The sequence below is a fragment of the Coloeus monedula genome, assembly GCF_965178545.1.
Source record: "Coloeus monedula genome assembly, chromosome: 1".
NCBI classification, from domain to species: domain Eukaryota; kingdom Metazoa; phylum Chordata; class Aves; order Passeriformes; family Corvidae; genus Coloeus; species Coloeus monedula.
This window is the reverse complement of record NC_138781.1, coordinates 142,026,814-142,042,117: the sequence shown is the minus strand read 5'-3', so window position 1 is coordinate 142,042,117 and position 15,304 is coordinate 142,026,814. Positions and strand designations below refer to the sequence as shown.

General features: G+C 44.2%; 1 protein-coding gene across 1 annotated transcript; it reads left to right on the top strand.

Moving 5' to 3' along the window:
- Window positions 1–3,859: 3,859 nt before the first annotated feature.
- KCNV1 (potassium voltage-gated channel modifier subfamily V member 1) lies at window positions 3,860–14,961 on the top strand (the record flags this gene model as incomplete). Its single annotated transcript, XM_082293514.1, has 3 exons — window positions 3,860–4,341; window positions 6,110–6,636; window positions 14,450–14,961. The coding sequence occupies 3 exons, from the start codon at window positions 3,860–3,862 to the stop codon at window positions 14,959–14,961; spliced, it is 1,521 nt and encodes a 506-aa protein (XP_082149640.1).
- Window positions 14,962–15,304: the final 343 nt, after the last annotated feature.

Below are 15,304 nucleotides of genomic sequence, written 5' to 3'. Positions count from 1 at the left end.
CTATGAAGGTGTTCCTGGAGGAAGTTTGCCTAGAAACGCCCTACCTATCATACTTTTTCCTAATGCTTTCCCTCTGCTCTACCACATAAGGTCCAGGGGGGCCATTTAGATTTTAAGTTCCAAAATAGACTAATACATGAGATCAAAATTTTAAAAATTTGGAAACATAATGTGTCAGAAATGACAGTAACTAACAGTTAGTTTATTGTGAAGCACTACTTCTGAAGGAAGAGAATTGAGCCTATTTGAAAAGATAATGACAAATGTTGGGAGCTGCATATCCTGGCTTTTTTATGTATATCACAATACACCAGCTGAAAAAAGTGACCACACAATTGCCATAAAATCATATCTTTCAACATAAGTAGAAAATCTGGAAAACGTATAATAAAAGAAGTTTTTGTAACAGCTGGCTCTTCTGCTGAAGTAAATTTTTCAACTCCCACAACAGACATACTGGGTTGCAACTCATATTTCAGCATTCCATCAAACTTTTTTTTTTTTTTTGTACTATGTCTTGAAATAATGAAATCTGTTTTTTCAGTCAGTGGTATCACATCAGAGGAATATCAGCATGACTATCAGTAAAGACAACAGTTCAGACAGATGTCATTAGTATTCAGTTGTTTCAGGTATTCTGACACAACAAAGCAGTATAGCCCCTTTGGTCTGAACCACAGGTCTGAACCAGGCAGACATGGTTCTATCCAACACTACTAATTCCATGAGCCAAGCCACCTTGGAAATGTCCGTGGTTCACTTCAGCTGCAGCATTTCACTGGCAGAGTGATGAAGACCAAATGATTCCTTGCCCTCTTATAGCAGTTTTTGCCACTACTCCAGGGGTATATGAATATGGTTGCTTGAGCGGGTTTGCCAAGGGAATGATAAAATTATGAAAGTTGTTACTTTGGTTTCTCATGTACAAGTGAGCAGGAATGACAAATAGCAAATTCTTTAAGAGTTCCCCTGAAAATGAAATATGCACCAGTACTGCCTGTTTCTCCTGTCTCTAGTAGTAGAAAAATACATCCTCTATTTTTGAGCCTTTCTACTCGAAAAATTTTTCTCATTTCTTTGAAACACTCCAGCTTTATTTTATTGTTACATTTGAAAACTGTTTTCAGAACAGTTTTCTAAAAGTTCTTTTTTTAATAAAAATCTAAATTTACAACTAGGAGAGAAACAGCACTCAGAAGTAAGAAGCTATATCATACACATATCTCCTGTCTAATGTGAGTTCACAGTATGGAAGTTGTGGACACTATGGAATTTTGTTGGTGATGTCACTTTCCTGCAATGAGAAGTGCGTAGAAGAATGCACAAAACTAAGGGAAAGAATATCCTTAACATATGGCTTTCCTCTAGTGTTTTGAAGAAAACACTCTGGTCTGAACAGTTGATAATCAGACAAAAATTTAAGTTTGAAGTGAAATAAATATACCTGTATACAGTCATTATTCCTGACTTGAGAGACTGAACAATTAGGGGTCTATTGCAGCCAGTAAGGCACCTTGCTGTTCTGAGGTGCTTCTCCTTGATGCTTTTAAATTGGTCTTACTGATGGTTTTAATTATTTTTTTAATTATTGCTTTTAATTAAGTGCTGGCTTAAGTGCTATCCATCAGAAGGACTGCACTCCTGAGTGGCAATCCTGGATTAAAAATGAGCAATTCCTGAAAGCCTGCTGCATAACAGCAGCTGTTGATAGTTTCAAAGGAAAATGAATTCATAGTTTTGTGTTTATTAATCTAAATTATATTTAAATTTCATTGTTTTAAACAATAAAAAGGGAAATGTCTATGCAAGTAAGTATTTTTCTTTATGACACACTTGAAATTCAGCATTACAGAGCTGGAAGGGATATCACAAGTTCATCTAACCATTCCAGACTACCTCAGGAAAAGCAGCACCACACCTCTGCTATTCCTGATGGATCCTTGTCCAGCCAGCTCATTGATGACCTGCAACAGACACCAATGTACCTCTTCCACTGCTTCACCAAAGTCTTCCTAACGGCTACCCTAAATATCCTTCCTGTTGTTCAACTCCATTACTTCTACACATGGCCAATTCATCCAAGGAGAACAGATACTATCTTTATCTTTGTGAGCAGCCTTTTACATGTCTGAAGACTATCACAGTGCTCATTCCCTTCCACTGTAGCTATCCCACTCTGTGTTTTCTTGCTGGGCCATGACTTCCAAATCTCACCCTTGCTGTTCTCCATTGGATTCTCTCTGATCAGTGTATGTTTTTGCCAACAGTCACTCAAGCAGATTTCTGTGCCAGTGAGTGCTGCGTAGAGAGGTTGCTGTGGGTGTTGCAACTCTGCAATATGGTAAATGTTCAGCTCAGCTTCATTTAAAATATGGATTACCAGCACCCAAAAGACGAAAAGTCTATGAGACCTCTCTGAAGTAAATGTTAGAAATGTGCGTAACTGGACACAGCTGTATGCAACAAGTGATGTGGGATGAAAAGCTGGTGAGACACCACATGATGCTGGTGGCATGACACACAATGCCACATTTTGCATGCTCCACAATTTCCCTTCCTGGGAGGCTCCACTGCAAAGTCGGCAGCTGCCCACCCTGGCAAGGAGTCAGAGGCAACAGAAAATGCAAATTTACAAAGCAAGTATTTGTCAGAAATAACCATTTCATAGGAGAAAAGGAACTATAATGAGGAGGGTGAACTAAATTTTTGCACTGTTGAACTGAGGACCTAAAAAGTCAGCACAGGACGGTAACCAAGATACTCCAGAGTATTTTTGAAAACAGGCTGAGTGCAGCTCGGTTAAAACAGGCTCGCTCACGCCCATGGATTGGCCTTTACAGTAACTTCTTTACGTGAGTGACTCGAGACTTGAGCCGCGGGAGCAGTCAAAGTGAGGACACATTATCTGCTTAGCGATACGTTTGGGGTTACATACATTGCGGAGGGGCGGCTTCCGAACCGCCCTGCGAACTGGCTCAGGGAAGTTTGCAAGCGCCGCTTTATCCCGGAGGCACCCCCGGCGGAGGCGCACCCCACTCCCACCCCACCTGCGGCTCCGGGGCGGGGCGGGGGGCGGCTCGGCCCCGCGGCAGGGAGGGCGCGGCTCCGCCCGGCCCAGCCCGCGCACCCCGGTCCCGCCTGCCCCCCGCAGCACATGACCCGCCATGGAAAGGCGCTGGCGCTGCCCAGAGGTGTGGAACCGGGAGAGCGAGCGGAGGCAGCCGGCCGGGGGCGGCGCAGCCGGGCGGCGGGCAGGTGAGGCGGGCCGGGGGCGGGGAGCGGCCGGGCGCGCCGGGGGAGGCAGCCCTGCCCAGGCGCCCGGTTCGCGGCGGCTGCCCCGGCGGGGAGCGAGCGGCGCGGGGCTCGGCTCCGGCCGCAGCAGCCCCGGCCGAAGTTCGAGCGCAGGGCGGGAGGGGACGGACTGGCCGGCGGCGCGGCCGCTCGGGCTGCTGTCGGGGCGCTCCCGGAGTCGCCGCTGAAGCCGGTGTTCCGTGTTGTGTCGTCCTGGTTGGTTTCCCCTACCCCGACCCAGCGGCTGGAGATGAGCGCTGAAGCGGAGGGGCCGTCGCGGGCGGATGGTGCCGGTGCGGACAGCACGAGGTGACGCCGCCTCAGGTACCGTGGCTCCTTCAGCATCCTCGCGGGTGCGGGCGGCGCTGGGCTGTGCAACGCCCGCCTGACCTCCGCCCAGCTGGAGGCACCGCCCGGAGGCAGCGGGGACGCTGCGGGGTCCCTGGGGCAGCAGCCGGAGTCAGCATTCCCAGCCTGGCCCGGCCGCCCCACAGGCGGGGCAGGCTTCTCTGCAGCCGTGTTGTGGTTTTGATCCAGGAGAGTGTGGGCTGCTGCTGGCAGCTACAGGATGAAGTCGCCTCCCTGCTGCATGTCTCTTTCTTCCCAAGCATCCTTGGAGGAACCAGGGAGTAGCACATCCCTGGGCTCGTTGGACTCCAGTGTTTTCTCCAGTGAGGAAGATCAGGGACCCCTGATCCAGAGGGTCATCCCCTCTCTGGACTGCTTTACTATCAATGTCGGAGGCAGCCGCTTTGTGATGTCCCAGCAAACTTTGTCTTGCTACCCTGACACCCGTCTTGGCAAACTGGCAGTAGTGGTCTCTGCTGCCCGGGATGTGGCTTCTGGCCTCCTTGAGCTTTGTGATGATGCCAACCTTGTGGAGAATGAGTATTTCTTTGACCGGAGCTCACAGGCATTTCACTACATCCTCAATTACTACCAGACAGGGAGGCTACATGTCATGGAGCAGCTTTGTGCACTCTCTTTCCTGCAAGAGATCCAGTACTGGGGTTTGGATGAGCTCAGCATTGATTCCTGCTGCAGAGACCGGTGAGTTGTGGGAAGATGAGGCTTCCGGGATTGTGGGCTAGGTGAGTTCAGCAATGACTTGCATTCAGGAACACTCAGGTAAGAGGTGCAGCAGTGGGGATAGGTGAGGTAGCAGGGCATTTGGAAAAGTTGTGTGAGTTGAGCCCCAAGTGCTGCTCTAGCAGTGGATAGGTGTCAGGAATGGGAGAAGATATGTTGAGTGAGGTCACGGTTAACATTTGCTGTGGGAAAGGTTGTTGGTGAGGGCAGGATAGTGAGACAGGAACAGGGTCTGGGATGTCCTATAGTGGCTTCAGACTGTCCCTGGAAGCTCAAAATGTTTAAAAGGACAATGCCAGAGATGAAAAAGGTTGTGAAAGGAGAGATGCCTCTTCAATCATTCAGTTTGAGGTTATCATAGAGGGATTAGATGTGGAGTCAGGCACGATGCTGGGAGTGTTAGGATCCTGCCCACCTGCACTTCAATTTTGAAGGATTTCCAAATCCAAGCTGTAGAGGCAGAAGGGGGGGTTGGTCACCTGCCAGGCTGAGTGTGGGTGGCATGGCTCCAGGAGGAGCCATGAAAGGAAGCATCGCACGTGGATGTAGCAGCTTACAGGGAGGGGGCAGGAGCAGCGGGAACATGGCTCGCTGGAGACAAATTATAGCAGGCACTTTAGGAATGAGGTGGGTTTTGACTGAACCACCCCCAGGATGTTTCTGTTAATTCTATTTGCAGTTAATTTTTTCCACCATATTTAATGTTAACTGGTTTGGGTTTTTTAGTATTGAAGAAATGAATTTTCTAAAGAGTGTAACTGCTATTTATTTATAGCAGTTATGTCAAAAGTATTAGAAGGAAACAAAGAAGTAATCCCATCCCAAAAGGATGGAGGATAGGAGTTATCCTACCCTAGTATGGTTCAGTTCTTCAGCTGAGAAAGTTGGAGCCTAGCTTTCATCTCTTTCTTCCTTCTCTGGTAGGTGTAACTGAAAGCTCCTACTATTCTGGTGATACACGGAGCTACAGACCTCTTTGACATATGCAGGACTAACTGTATTGGAGGCAAAATTGCATAAACCCTTTGTTTAAGGCTTGAGCTTTGCAGCAGTCAAAAAGAAAGATGGGAAAGAAAAATTTTTTTTCTGTGTGTACTTTGAGTATGCTTGTGTTTCACAAAATTCCACTGTAAATATACTCTTGCTCTGACAAAACACTCTATATATTTACAGTCTGTAAGTTTTACTCAGTACAAATGCTTGTCCACTTTGTTTGAGAGCCCATATATTTAAACAAAGAAAGATACCTTGTCATCTTAGTGTGTATTGATCAGAAGTTCACCCGTGAACTGTATGGCTTTTATTATGCCTTCAGTTTTACTATTGCAAATATGGTTCAGTGTAATAAAAATGCAGTATAATTAATCAAATGGAGAACTGTTTAAAAACAGCGCATCTGGTTGTGCCAGGATTGTTTCCTAGAATTCATGTTAGTCGTGCAGCAGATCCTACTGTGGTCAACATGATCCATATAAATAAATTGCTATCAGTAAAATTACTCTGTATATAGAATGTGTCACTGATGGGAAATGGAGGAATAGAAGTATATCAGGTCAGTGGAAACATGCTGCAGGGGCTGAATTAATAAAAGCCATATGCTTGATATTAGGGTTTTCTGAACTCACATAAGATAAATTTTAATGTGTATTAATACGACTTGCACAGTAAATGATAAGACAAGCATTTGCATATGGGTGTTAAAAATCTCTTGGGGGGTGTTCCTGGGCAGGTACTTCAGGAGAAAGGAGCTGAGTGAAGCCTTAGACATCAAGAAAGATGCAGAAGAACTGGATGCCCAAGATGAAGAAGAGGATTTTTCTGGTAGCCTCTGTCCCAATGTCAGACAGAAACTTTGGGAAGTTTTGGAAAAGCCTGGCTCCTCTGCAGCAGCCAGGACTTTCGGCACATTGTCCATGGTTTTTGTTGTTGTGTCCATTGCCAACATGGCCTTGATTTCGGTAGAGCTCAGCTGGCTGGCCCCACCACTGCTGGATGCCCTAGAGTACCTGTGCATTGCGTGGTTCACGGCGGAGTTTGTCCTGAGGCTCCTGTGTGCACGAGATCGGTGTCGCTTCCTAAGGAGTGTGGCAAACATCATAGACCTCCTTGCTATTTTGCCTTTCTATATCACCCTGCTGGTGGAGAGCCTGTGTGGTGGTGAGAGCTCGCAGGAACTGGAGAACGTGGGGCGCATTGTCCAAGTGCTGAGACTGCTCAGAGCCCTGCGAATGCTGAAGCTGGGAAGACATTCAACAGGTACATTTGGCCATGGCTATGGTACTTCTCAGTTTCACTGCCTGCAACAGTTGTCCCTGGGCACAGTCCTCCATTTTGTGTGCATTTCTGCCAAAGCTTTTTTACACAATCTGTTAAAAGTAATGGCTTGTGAAAATCTTACTTTTGAACATTATAACTGAGTGACAAGGGCCTTCTCAGAAAAATTTTTGCTCTTCATAAAGCCTTTTATATTGTGTGCATTGAACATTTACGAAAACAGACCTCAAAGTTGCATTTTGTAAATCATCCACCAGTCATTCACAGTGCAATGAATTTTAAAACATATTTGAGTTGATTTTATTAGGCAAGAAGCAAAGATCATCAGCTCACGCTTTTTGTATTATCCAAGGCCCACTAATGACAGCTGTCACAATTTGGCTTGTTTAAAATTATATGCAAAGAAATATATGATGATTTTGTCCACGTCATAGATCCTGAAAACAACCACAGTGGAGAATGTGTCAAGGAAACTGTTTAAAGCTGAATCTTTGCAGGTGATGGGTTGAGGGGCTCTCTGGCCCCACTGAACCCACCAGTATTCCCGTGGTATTTGGAACCCATCTTGGGGCTGCTTAGGCAGTGGAACCTAGGTGCAACACAGATCAGCAGTTCCAGGTTCAGCCAGCGTTCACCAATTGGTGTGAGGCCTTGAGTGTCCAGGCACTCCCGACAGATGCAGGAACAGCAAGCAGGGGTGGGGTAGAAGGCGAAATGCATTTCTGTGAACCATCTTGTTCACTCTCTTTGGTGAAAGAAAGGCATAAAAGTTAACATTTTCCAGTGGGAATTTATCAGAGGAAGCTGGAATTGATCGAAAAGTCTTGAATTTCCACTTGTGTTTCCCCTGATTTTATTACTACTTCATGGCATGTGCATGCCTGGCTATATGAAAGAATAAAAGCTGTCTTGGCATTTTCAAAATTATTTGATTATGTTCCTGCTTAAATCAGTGAAGAATATGGTGCTGAGTTTGACAGAAGAAGTGTTCAGCCAACACTCAGAGCTTTGAAAGATTAGATTGTCATAGTAAGTCATAGTCTCTGTCCTGCAATATTCGCCTGTTCTGAAGACAGTAGTGATTGTTCTTAAAATGCATCCAATGTGCCCTTCCAGGATTTCCAGACATGAAGCAGGAATGGTTTGATGCCTGTCCATATTTTTGGAGAGCCCTCTCTGTGAACTGGCCCTAATTCAGCAGGAGCTATAGTGTGCTCACAGCAGCAGAATGTGTCTTACTTTTGTTCTCACTGAAGGGTAGCAAACCTGCCTGCCAGTGGCAGGGAGTAGCGTTGATGCTACTCGTAATCATAAGCATAATCAGAGTGGTTTGGGAAGTATGTTAATCTTACTCTCTACCCTAGATTATGCCTCTATTGATGTGTAACAGTCCCTTAGAAAGCAGTTGAGAGAAAACTTAGAATGATTCAGTCTGGCAATGTGTTAGTTTTCCTTCGTTATAAGTTTTGCAGGGTTTGGTAGAGGTTTTTTGCAAGAAAGGCTTTTACCCAGTTTTGATGGTAGTTGTAATGTGAATGCAATCCTCTCTAACTGTGTTTTGAAAATAAGAAAAAGATTTGATCTCATCAGGGCACTTTTGTGCTGACTAATAAAATGGTCATTCAAAAGTATATTGTTTCTAGTTAAAAAGTTTCCAATTTATTGCATTTTACTGTTACAGAATGAACGTGTTCATTCTGCCACTCAGTTTTGTGGCTCTTTCTATCTACTTGAAATCGGATGTTTCAGAGATTTGTATAACTGCTAACTTCAGGTATACATACTTCAAGGATGGTCTAAACACTTAGCTCTATTTATTCTTAAGTTAATTATTCAGTATTTACCACAGCTTATGTCACAATATTGAGTGACATGGAATTTAATAATACCATGTTAGGTAGAAGTGAACTAATTATATAAAATGTAGTATCCTGATCTGGAGGTGTGCTTTCTTCTTTTTACTGGAATCAAAATGCTGGTTTCAATGTACAAGAAGCAATATATGTATCAATTTAAACCACTCAGAGCAGTGTTACCATCATTGTGTTGTTTCTTTGGTAGGTCAGTTGGTGCCCACTTAGGTCCAGAATGGTAAATCAAATTTGTATAATTAAAGTGTAGAAACTCCCTGTTCTGATGTTGTGTCTGAAGAAGTTTGTTAATGTGCTTCTTGATACATCCTTTACCACAGCTCCTAATGCAAGATGAGCGCCATGTGTATCATACATAGAGACCATCCTCCTTGCATGTACCTAGGCAGCCCTGATAAACCTCACTGTTCAGGGGTGGCTCTTCAAACTCCTCTGCTCTCTTGCCTGGGATCTGACAGCTGCCTTCCAGTGAAGCTTCTCTCCAATTCCTACACTCTCAGATCAGACAAAGCTTCAGGCAGTGCTCAGTTGTTTCATGTGGCAAGATGAATGCAAGAACAGAAGATTTGTGTCTGCAGGCAGCAGCTTCTCTTTCACCAAGCAGGGGTGTTCACAGCCACAAGGAAAACATCTCTGTGGTACTGTGCAGAGCTGTAGCAAAGCTGGGATCACAGCAGCAGCCTGGCCCTGCTGTCAGAGGCAGAAATGAGTGAGGTGAAAAAACATCAGTTCTTTTCTTCACTTTCAAGAAGTAGCAACTTAACCCTTCCTGTGGGACAAGGACAGGAATGAAAAAAAGAAATTAAAAAATTAATTTTTGCCCCTTTGGAAGCTGAAGCCAGCTCACTGGAAGGATGTGATGCCTAGAAACACTCAGGCTAGACTGATGTGAGTGTGTAGTTACTTATACAAAGTACTATACTTCACTGAGGAACCACTGAGAAATCAGTAGTACCTCAATCCATAAAATGTGTAGCTAGAGGGCAAGACTACTCTTCTGATATAGCTAAAGTATGGATTTTAGTAGCTTCAAGAATAGATGAGAACTGGAGCTGCATTTTTCATGTTCTCAGATGCTCCTCAGCTGTTGCCTTCCTCCTGGGGCCATGTTTTCTGTGAAGCCTTGCTGGTCCCCTCTGGGAAGCATGCACAGAGGGACTTCTTGAGGAGAAGTAGGGCGTGAGCATCTTACTTGTGATGGCAATGAGCGTATATTTGAGAGAAGACCATAGCATATTTCAGGCTGTCATGCCTCTGGAGTCAGGAAAAGTTGAAACTTCAGCACTTTTTGTGTCAAAACTTTAGGGTTATTTAAATGCTGTATAAATCGAAGCTCCTGAATATCAGCTTGTATTGTCAAGTCACTTTGGACAAAAGAGAGATAGAACTTGACCTGCATGGCAGAAGTGTTTCCCCTTCCTCCTTCCAGGGATGGGGCTCCTTGCCAGCCTCACACCAACTCTGTTACAGCACCTTAGCACCTTCCAAGCATGAGTAACCAAGCTGTCACAACTCCTGGCAAGGAATTCTCATGAGAAGCTGTAAGACTTGCTGAGGTGTCTGTGCTGGAGCAGCCCTAGTTTGACCATGTGCCAGGGCTCAGAAACATTTTTAAAAGGTAGAAAGTAATACAGTAATATACTTTATACATGTCATTACACCAACTAACTCTGCTTGGAATGAGCTGTGGAGTCCAGTAATTTCTCTGATTCATAGATTTGCTTTAAAATGTCTCCTGACTTCATCTAAAGATGTGGAGAATTGTATCTTAATTTTAGATGAGTATACTAGAACTAAGAATAATAAAAAGAAAAAATCAGACCCTGAACAGTTAGAATAACTGATCATAGGAAAAAAGAGAATATCATCATTGTGATACAAAGAGTCAGCAGTTACTGTTCTGTTCCTCCTTTATCTATTTTGTGTGAAAGTTGCTTTTTTTTAAGCTATAATACTCTAAAGATGCATCATAAGGTGCAAACCCTGGCTTGTATAGTATTCATTTATGCTTTGAAAAAAAAGTGCTACAGGGTTAATAATAAACTGTACCTTCTTCTTAGCTCACCTGAATGGATTTTACTCTTCTGTCTCGTTCAGTAGGAAGTTTTACAGGGCAAGGGATCACAGTATCTTCCTTGGAAGATGAGAATTTGATCTGAGTCCTTGCAATTATCTCACAGAGCTTTTGCGCTGATGATAGTAGTGTTTCCAAAATATGGAGGTAGTCATATTGACAGAGAAAAGATTGCACTGATACATCTTACTCCCCTTGTGTTAAAGATTTAATCTATATCATTGTAATAAACATTCTTCAGATCATAGTTATAGTAAGACCTCAATATGGGTAAGTTCTTTACTGGAGTTGGTAGTACATAGCATTGGAAGAAAACCCCAACATTGCCTTCAAACTCTGCTGTGTACTTCCATTGTTTGCTGTACATAAACCTTTAAAAGCCATAGACCTGCAGGGGAATAGAACGAGCCAAAAGCAAGAAATTTTAACATCTTGTAGTTTGAGACTGTGGAAAAATCAAATTGCTTATAACACTTATGAGCATATGAAGTCTGCAAGCAGGGGCAGAGCCTCAGTAAGCTGTTTTGCAAACACGAGTTTAGTGAGAAGTATACCCATGAAGGGTAACTCATAAGCATTATGTTTTTCTCATTTATTAGAGAAAACATCTCACATTTTTAAAGAACAGTGTTAAAAACTAATCCAAAGTGATTCAAAAGATAATTTCAGTCTCCTATGTGTCTCAGCTGAATTGATACCCTGTTATCTTCCTTCTTTGTTTATGCGTGCAACATTTATCCATTGCACTATTTTTGGAATACTTTCCTGCTTGCTTTGTGGGACAGTCTAGCCTTGAAGCAGCAGCTCTAACAGGAATATAGGGGGTTACAGAGAGTGGTCCTGAACTCCCTGTGCAGCTCGTGGGTAAAAGGACTGATCTAGTACATCAGTCAATTAACAGGATTCCATGCTTGCATTGAAAGGCTTTGCTATCTTGAGTTTGGCACAAGTGCAGCTGTTACTGGAAAACTGTATTTGTTTTGATGTCTACAGATACAAGATAATGATAGGGTTTTGGGGAGGAAAGAAGGGTTGAAGAGAGTCTGTGACAACTATAAAAGGATTGAAAACAGTCCTTAAAGAAAAAGTTATTGAGTAAACTGTACTGGGGTCTAAGCATTCACATGGCAACACAAATTTGGTAACTAAGGGCTCCTTGCTCCAAGAGAAAAATAGGACAGTGGCTGGAAAACAGAGGCTTGGTGCATTCAGGCTCCAAGTATAAAGCAGGTGCTTTTAGTGTGTTTTTAAGTAGTTTAGAATAGTGCTAAATCTTCTCTTAATTAATAAATCAAGATAGTTTAGTTTGTCTAAGTTATATGTGTACATAGTTCAAATCGTAAGTAATGAGGAGGATTTCTGTGCTCTGTATTAAGAAAATAAGAGATGATGTCAGAGGTTCAGTCTGACATGGTGATTTATTTCTTTAAATCACTTTTTCCCAGTAGTGTTTAGAGCAGCACCTCTTTTTAGCCTACCAGGGTCAGTGCCTCATTAAACCAGCAGAAGTGCTGGTGGGAGATGTGGTGGCCGGAGGCCATCATGAGCATGGTGACCATGAAATGAGAGAGTTTTCAACTAATGGTGAAATGAGGAAAGAGGTCAACAAAACCTCTCACTTGGATTTCCAGAGGGCAAGATTTAGCCTGTTCAGGACAGTGGTTCAGAGAGTCCCTTTGGAAGCAGCCTTTAAAACCAGAGTGATCCAAAATGGCAGGATACTTTTAGAAAGAAATTTTAAAGTCTCAGGAGCAGGCTGTCCCTATGTGCCTAGAGACAAGCCAGGGAGGAAGAAGGGCAGCCTGGATGAACAGGGAGCTTCTGCCAGAACTCAGAGAAGAAAAGAGAGTTTATGACCTTTGGAAGAAGGAAAGGAAGTCGGGAAGAGGAAAAGGATTCCATTAGGTCATGTAGAGAGAAAATCAGAAAAGCAAAAGCTCCGCTAGAACTCAATCTGGCCACCACTGTGAAAGGTAATAAAAAGTGGCTTTATAAATACCAACAAAAGGAGGGCCAAGGAAAATCTCTGTCCTTTATTGGATGTGGAGGGGAACATTATCATCAAGGATGAGAAGGCGGCTGGGGTACTTAATACCTTCCTTTCCTCATTGTTTAACAGAGAGACGGTATCCTCATGGCAACCAGCCCCCTGAGCTGGTAGACAGGAACTGGAAGCAGAATAGCCCCCTTGCCATCCAAGAGGATGTAGTTAGTCACCTGCTGTGCCACTTAGACACTCACAGGTCTATGGGGCCACATGGGACTCCCCCTAGGGTGATTAGGGAGCTGGCAGAAAAGCTTGTCAAGCTGCTCACCATCATTTATTATCAGCCTTCATTAACCAGGTTGTCTCAGGTAACTGGAAGTTGGAAATGTAATGCCCATCTACAAGAAGGATCAGAAGGAGAATCCAGGGAACTACAGCTTTCACCTTGGTGCTGGGGAAGATTATGGGACAGATCATTTTCAGTGTGATCACACAGCCTGTACAGGACAACCAGGGGATCAGGCCCAGCCACTGTGGGTTTAGGAACAGACAATTCAGCCAAGGCTTGAGCATCCTGATCTTTTATGACCACATGGCCAGGCTGGCGGATATGGGAAAGGTTATGAATGTTGTCTACTTGGACTTCAGTAAAGTCTCTTACATGGTCTCCCACAGCACTCCCCTGGAGAAACTGAGAGCCTGTGGCCTGAACAGATGCACTGTTTGCTGGGGATAAAACTGGCTGGAGGACTGGCCCCAGGGAGTGTTAGTGGATAGTGCAACATCCAGTTGGTGACCAGTCACTAGTGGGGTCCCCGAGGCTCAGTATTGGAGCCAGTCCTGTTTAATATCTTTATTGATGATCTGGATGAGGGAATTGAGTTGTACCTTCAGTCAGTTTGTAGATGACACCAAGCTGGGTGGAAGAGTTGATCCGCTGGAGGATAGGAGGGTTCTGCAAAGGGATCTGGACAGGCTGGATAGATGGGCTGAGACCAACAGTATGAGGTTCTTTAAAGGAAAGTGCTGGGTTCTGCACTTGGGTCACAACAACCCCATGCAGTGCTACAGGCTGGGGGCAGAGTGGCTGGAAAGCTGCCCAGTGGAAAAGGATCTGGGTGTGCTGCTGAGCTAGCTGTGCCTGAGTGTCAACAAAGGCCAATGCCATTGTGGCCTGGACAGTGTGGCCACATGGACTAGGGAAGCTATTTATCACCCTGTACTCAGCACTGGGAGGCTGCACCTCAAATCCTGTGTCCAGTTCTGGGCCCCTCATGACAAGAAAGACATTGAGGTGCTGGAGCCTGTCCAGAGAAGGGCAATGAAACTGGTGAAGGATTGAGAGGGTAAATTAATGAGGAGTGGCTGAGGGAGCTGGGGTTGTTTAGCCTGGAGAAAAGGAGGGTCAGGGAGAACCTTACTGCTCTCTACAAATACCTGAAAGGAGGGTGTAGCCAGGTGGGATCAGCCTCTCCTCCCAGGCATCAAGCAACAGGAAAAGAGCAAACAGCCTCAGGCTGTGCCAGGGGATATTCTGGTTGGACATCAAGAATTTCTTCATGGAAAGGGTGGTTAAGCATTGAAATGGGCTGCCCAGGGAGGTGGTGGAGTCACAATCCTGGAAGTGCTCATGAAACAGCTGGATGGGTCACTTGGTGCTATGGTTTAGTTGTCAAGCTGGTATTCAGTTAAAGGTTGGACTCGATGATCTTGGAGGTGTTTTCCAATCTTACTGAGTCTGTAATTCTCAAGACATGTTCACCAGCATTCAAAGAAAGCATAAAGCAGTCAGCCTTTAAGTTTTGCAAAGTTGTGATGACAGCTACACGAATCAACCTACTGACAGCATTTCTTGTCTTTCAGGCTTGCGGTCTCTTGGGATGACTATTGCTCAGTGCTATGAGGAGGTTGGCCTTCTGCTTCTTTTCCTCTCTGTAGGAATCTCTATATTTTCCACTGTGGAATACTTTGTTGAGCAAGGTGTGCCAGGCACAACTTTCACAAGTGTACCTGGTGCTTGGTGGTGGGCAACAACTTCCATGACAACAGTTGGTTATGGTGACATTAGACCAGACACTACCATTGGTAAGGTAGTAGCCTTTATGTGTATACTATCAGGAATACTGGTTTTGGCTTTACCAATAGCTATAATAAATGACCGGTTTTCTGCCTGTTACTTTACACTGAAGATAAAAGAAGCCGCTCTTCGGCAGCGTGAAGCTCTAAAGAAGCTCATGAAGAACTCTTCCAGCGATTCAAATATCAATGTTAATTTGCGAGACATATACGCACGCAGCGTCATGGACATGCTGCGGTTAAAGAGCAGAGAGAGAGCAAGTACAAGGAGCAGTGGTGCAGATGAGTTTTGGTTTTGACTTTGGGTCCAATGATTTTTGGTTTTGACTTTAAAGTTATTTAACCTTGTATAGCACATAGACTACTTCAGAAATTTAGTGTTAAGCATCTCTTTTTTTATTATTTGCCATATAGTGTATTTGCTTTTCCAGGTGGAGTTTTACTTACTTGGGCAGACTGAAATACCTATTGTATACAAAAGGTAGAATTCATAACATGGAATCTCTCAAGGAACTCTAAAACCTGCTTTCAGAACTGGATTGTGGTGGGTGAGATGGGAAAAAATGGATCCACGAAAGTAAAACAATGATGCAAGCATTTGTCTTATCTAAATCTCTACTAATGTATAATAATAAAGTCTTG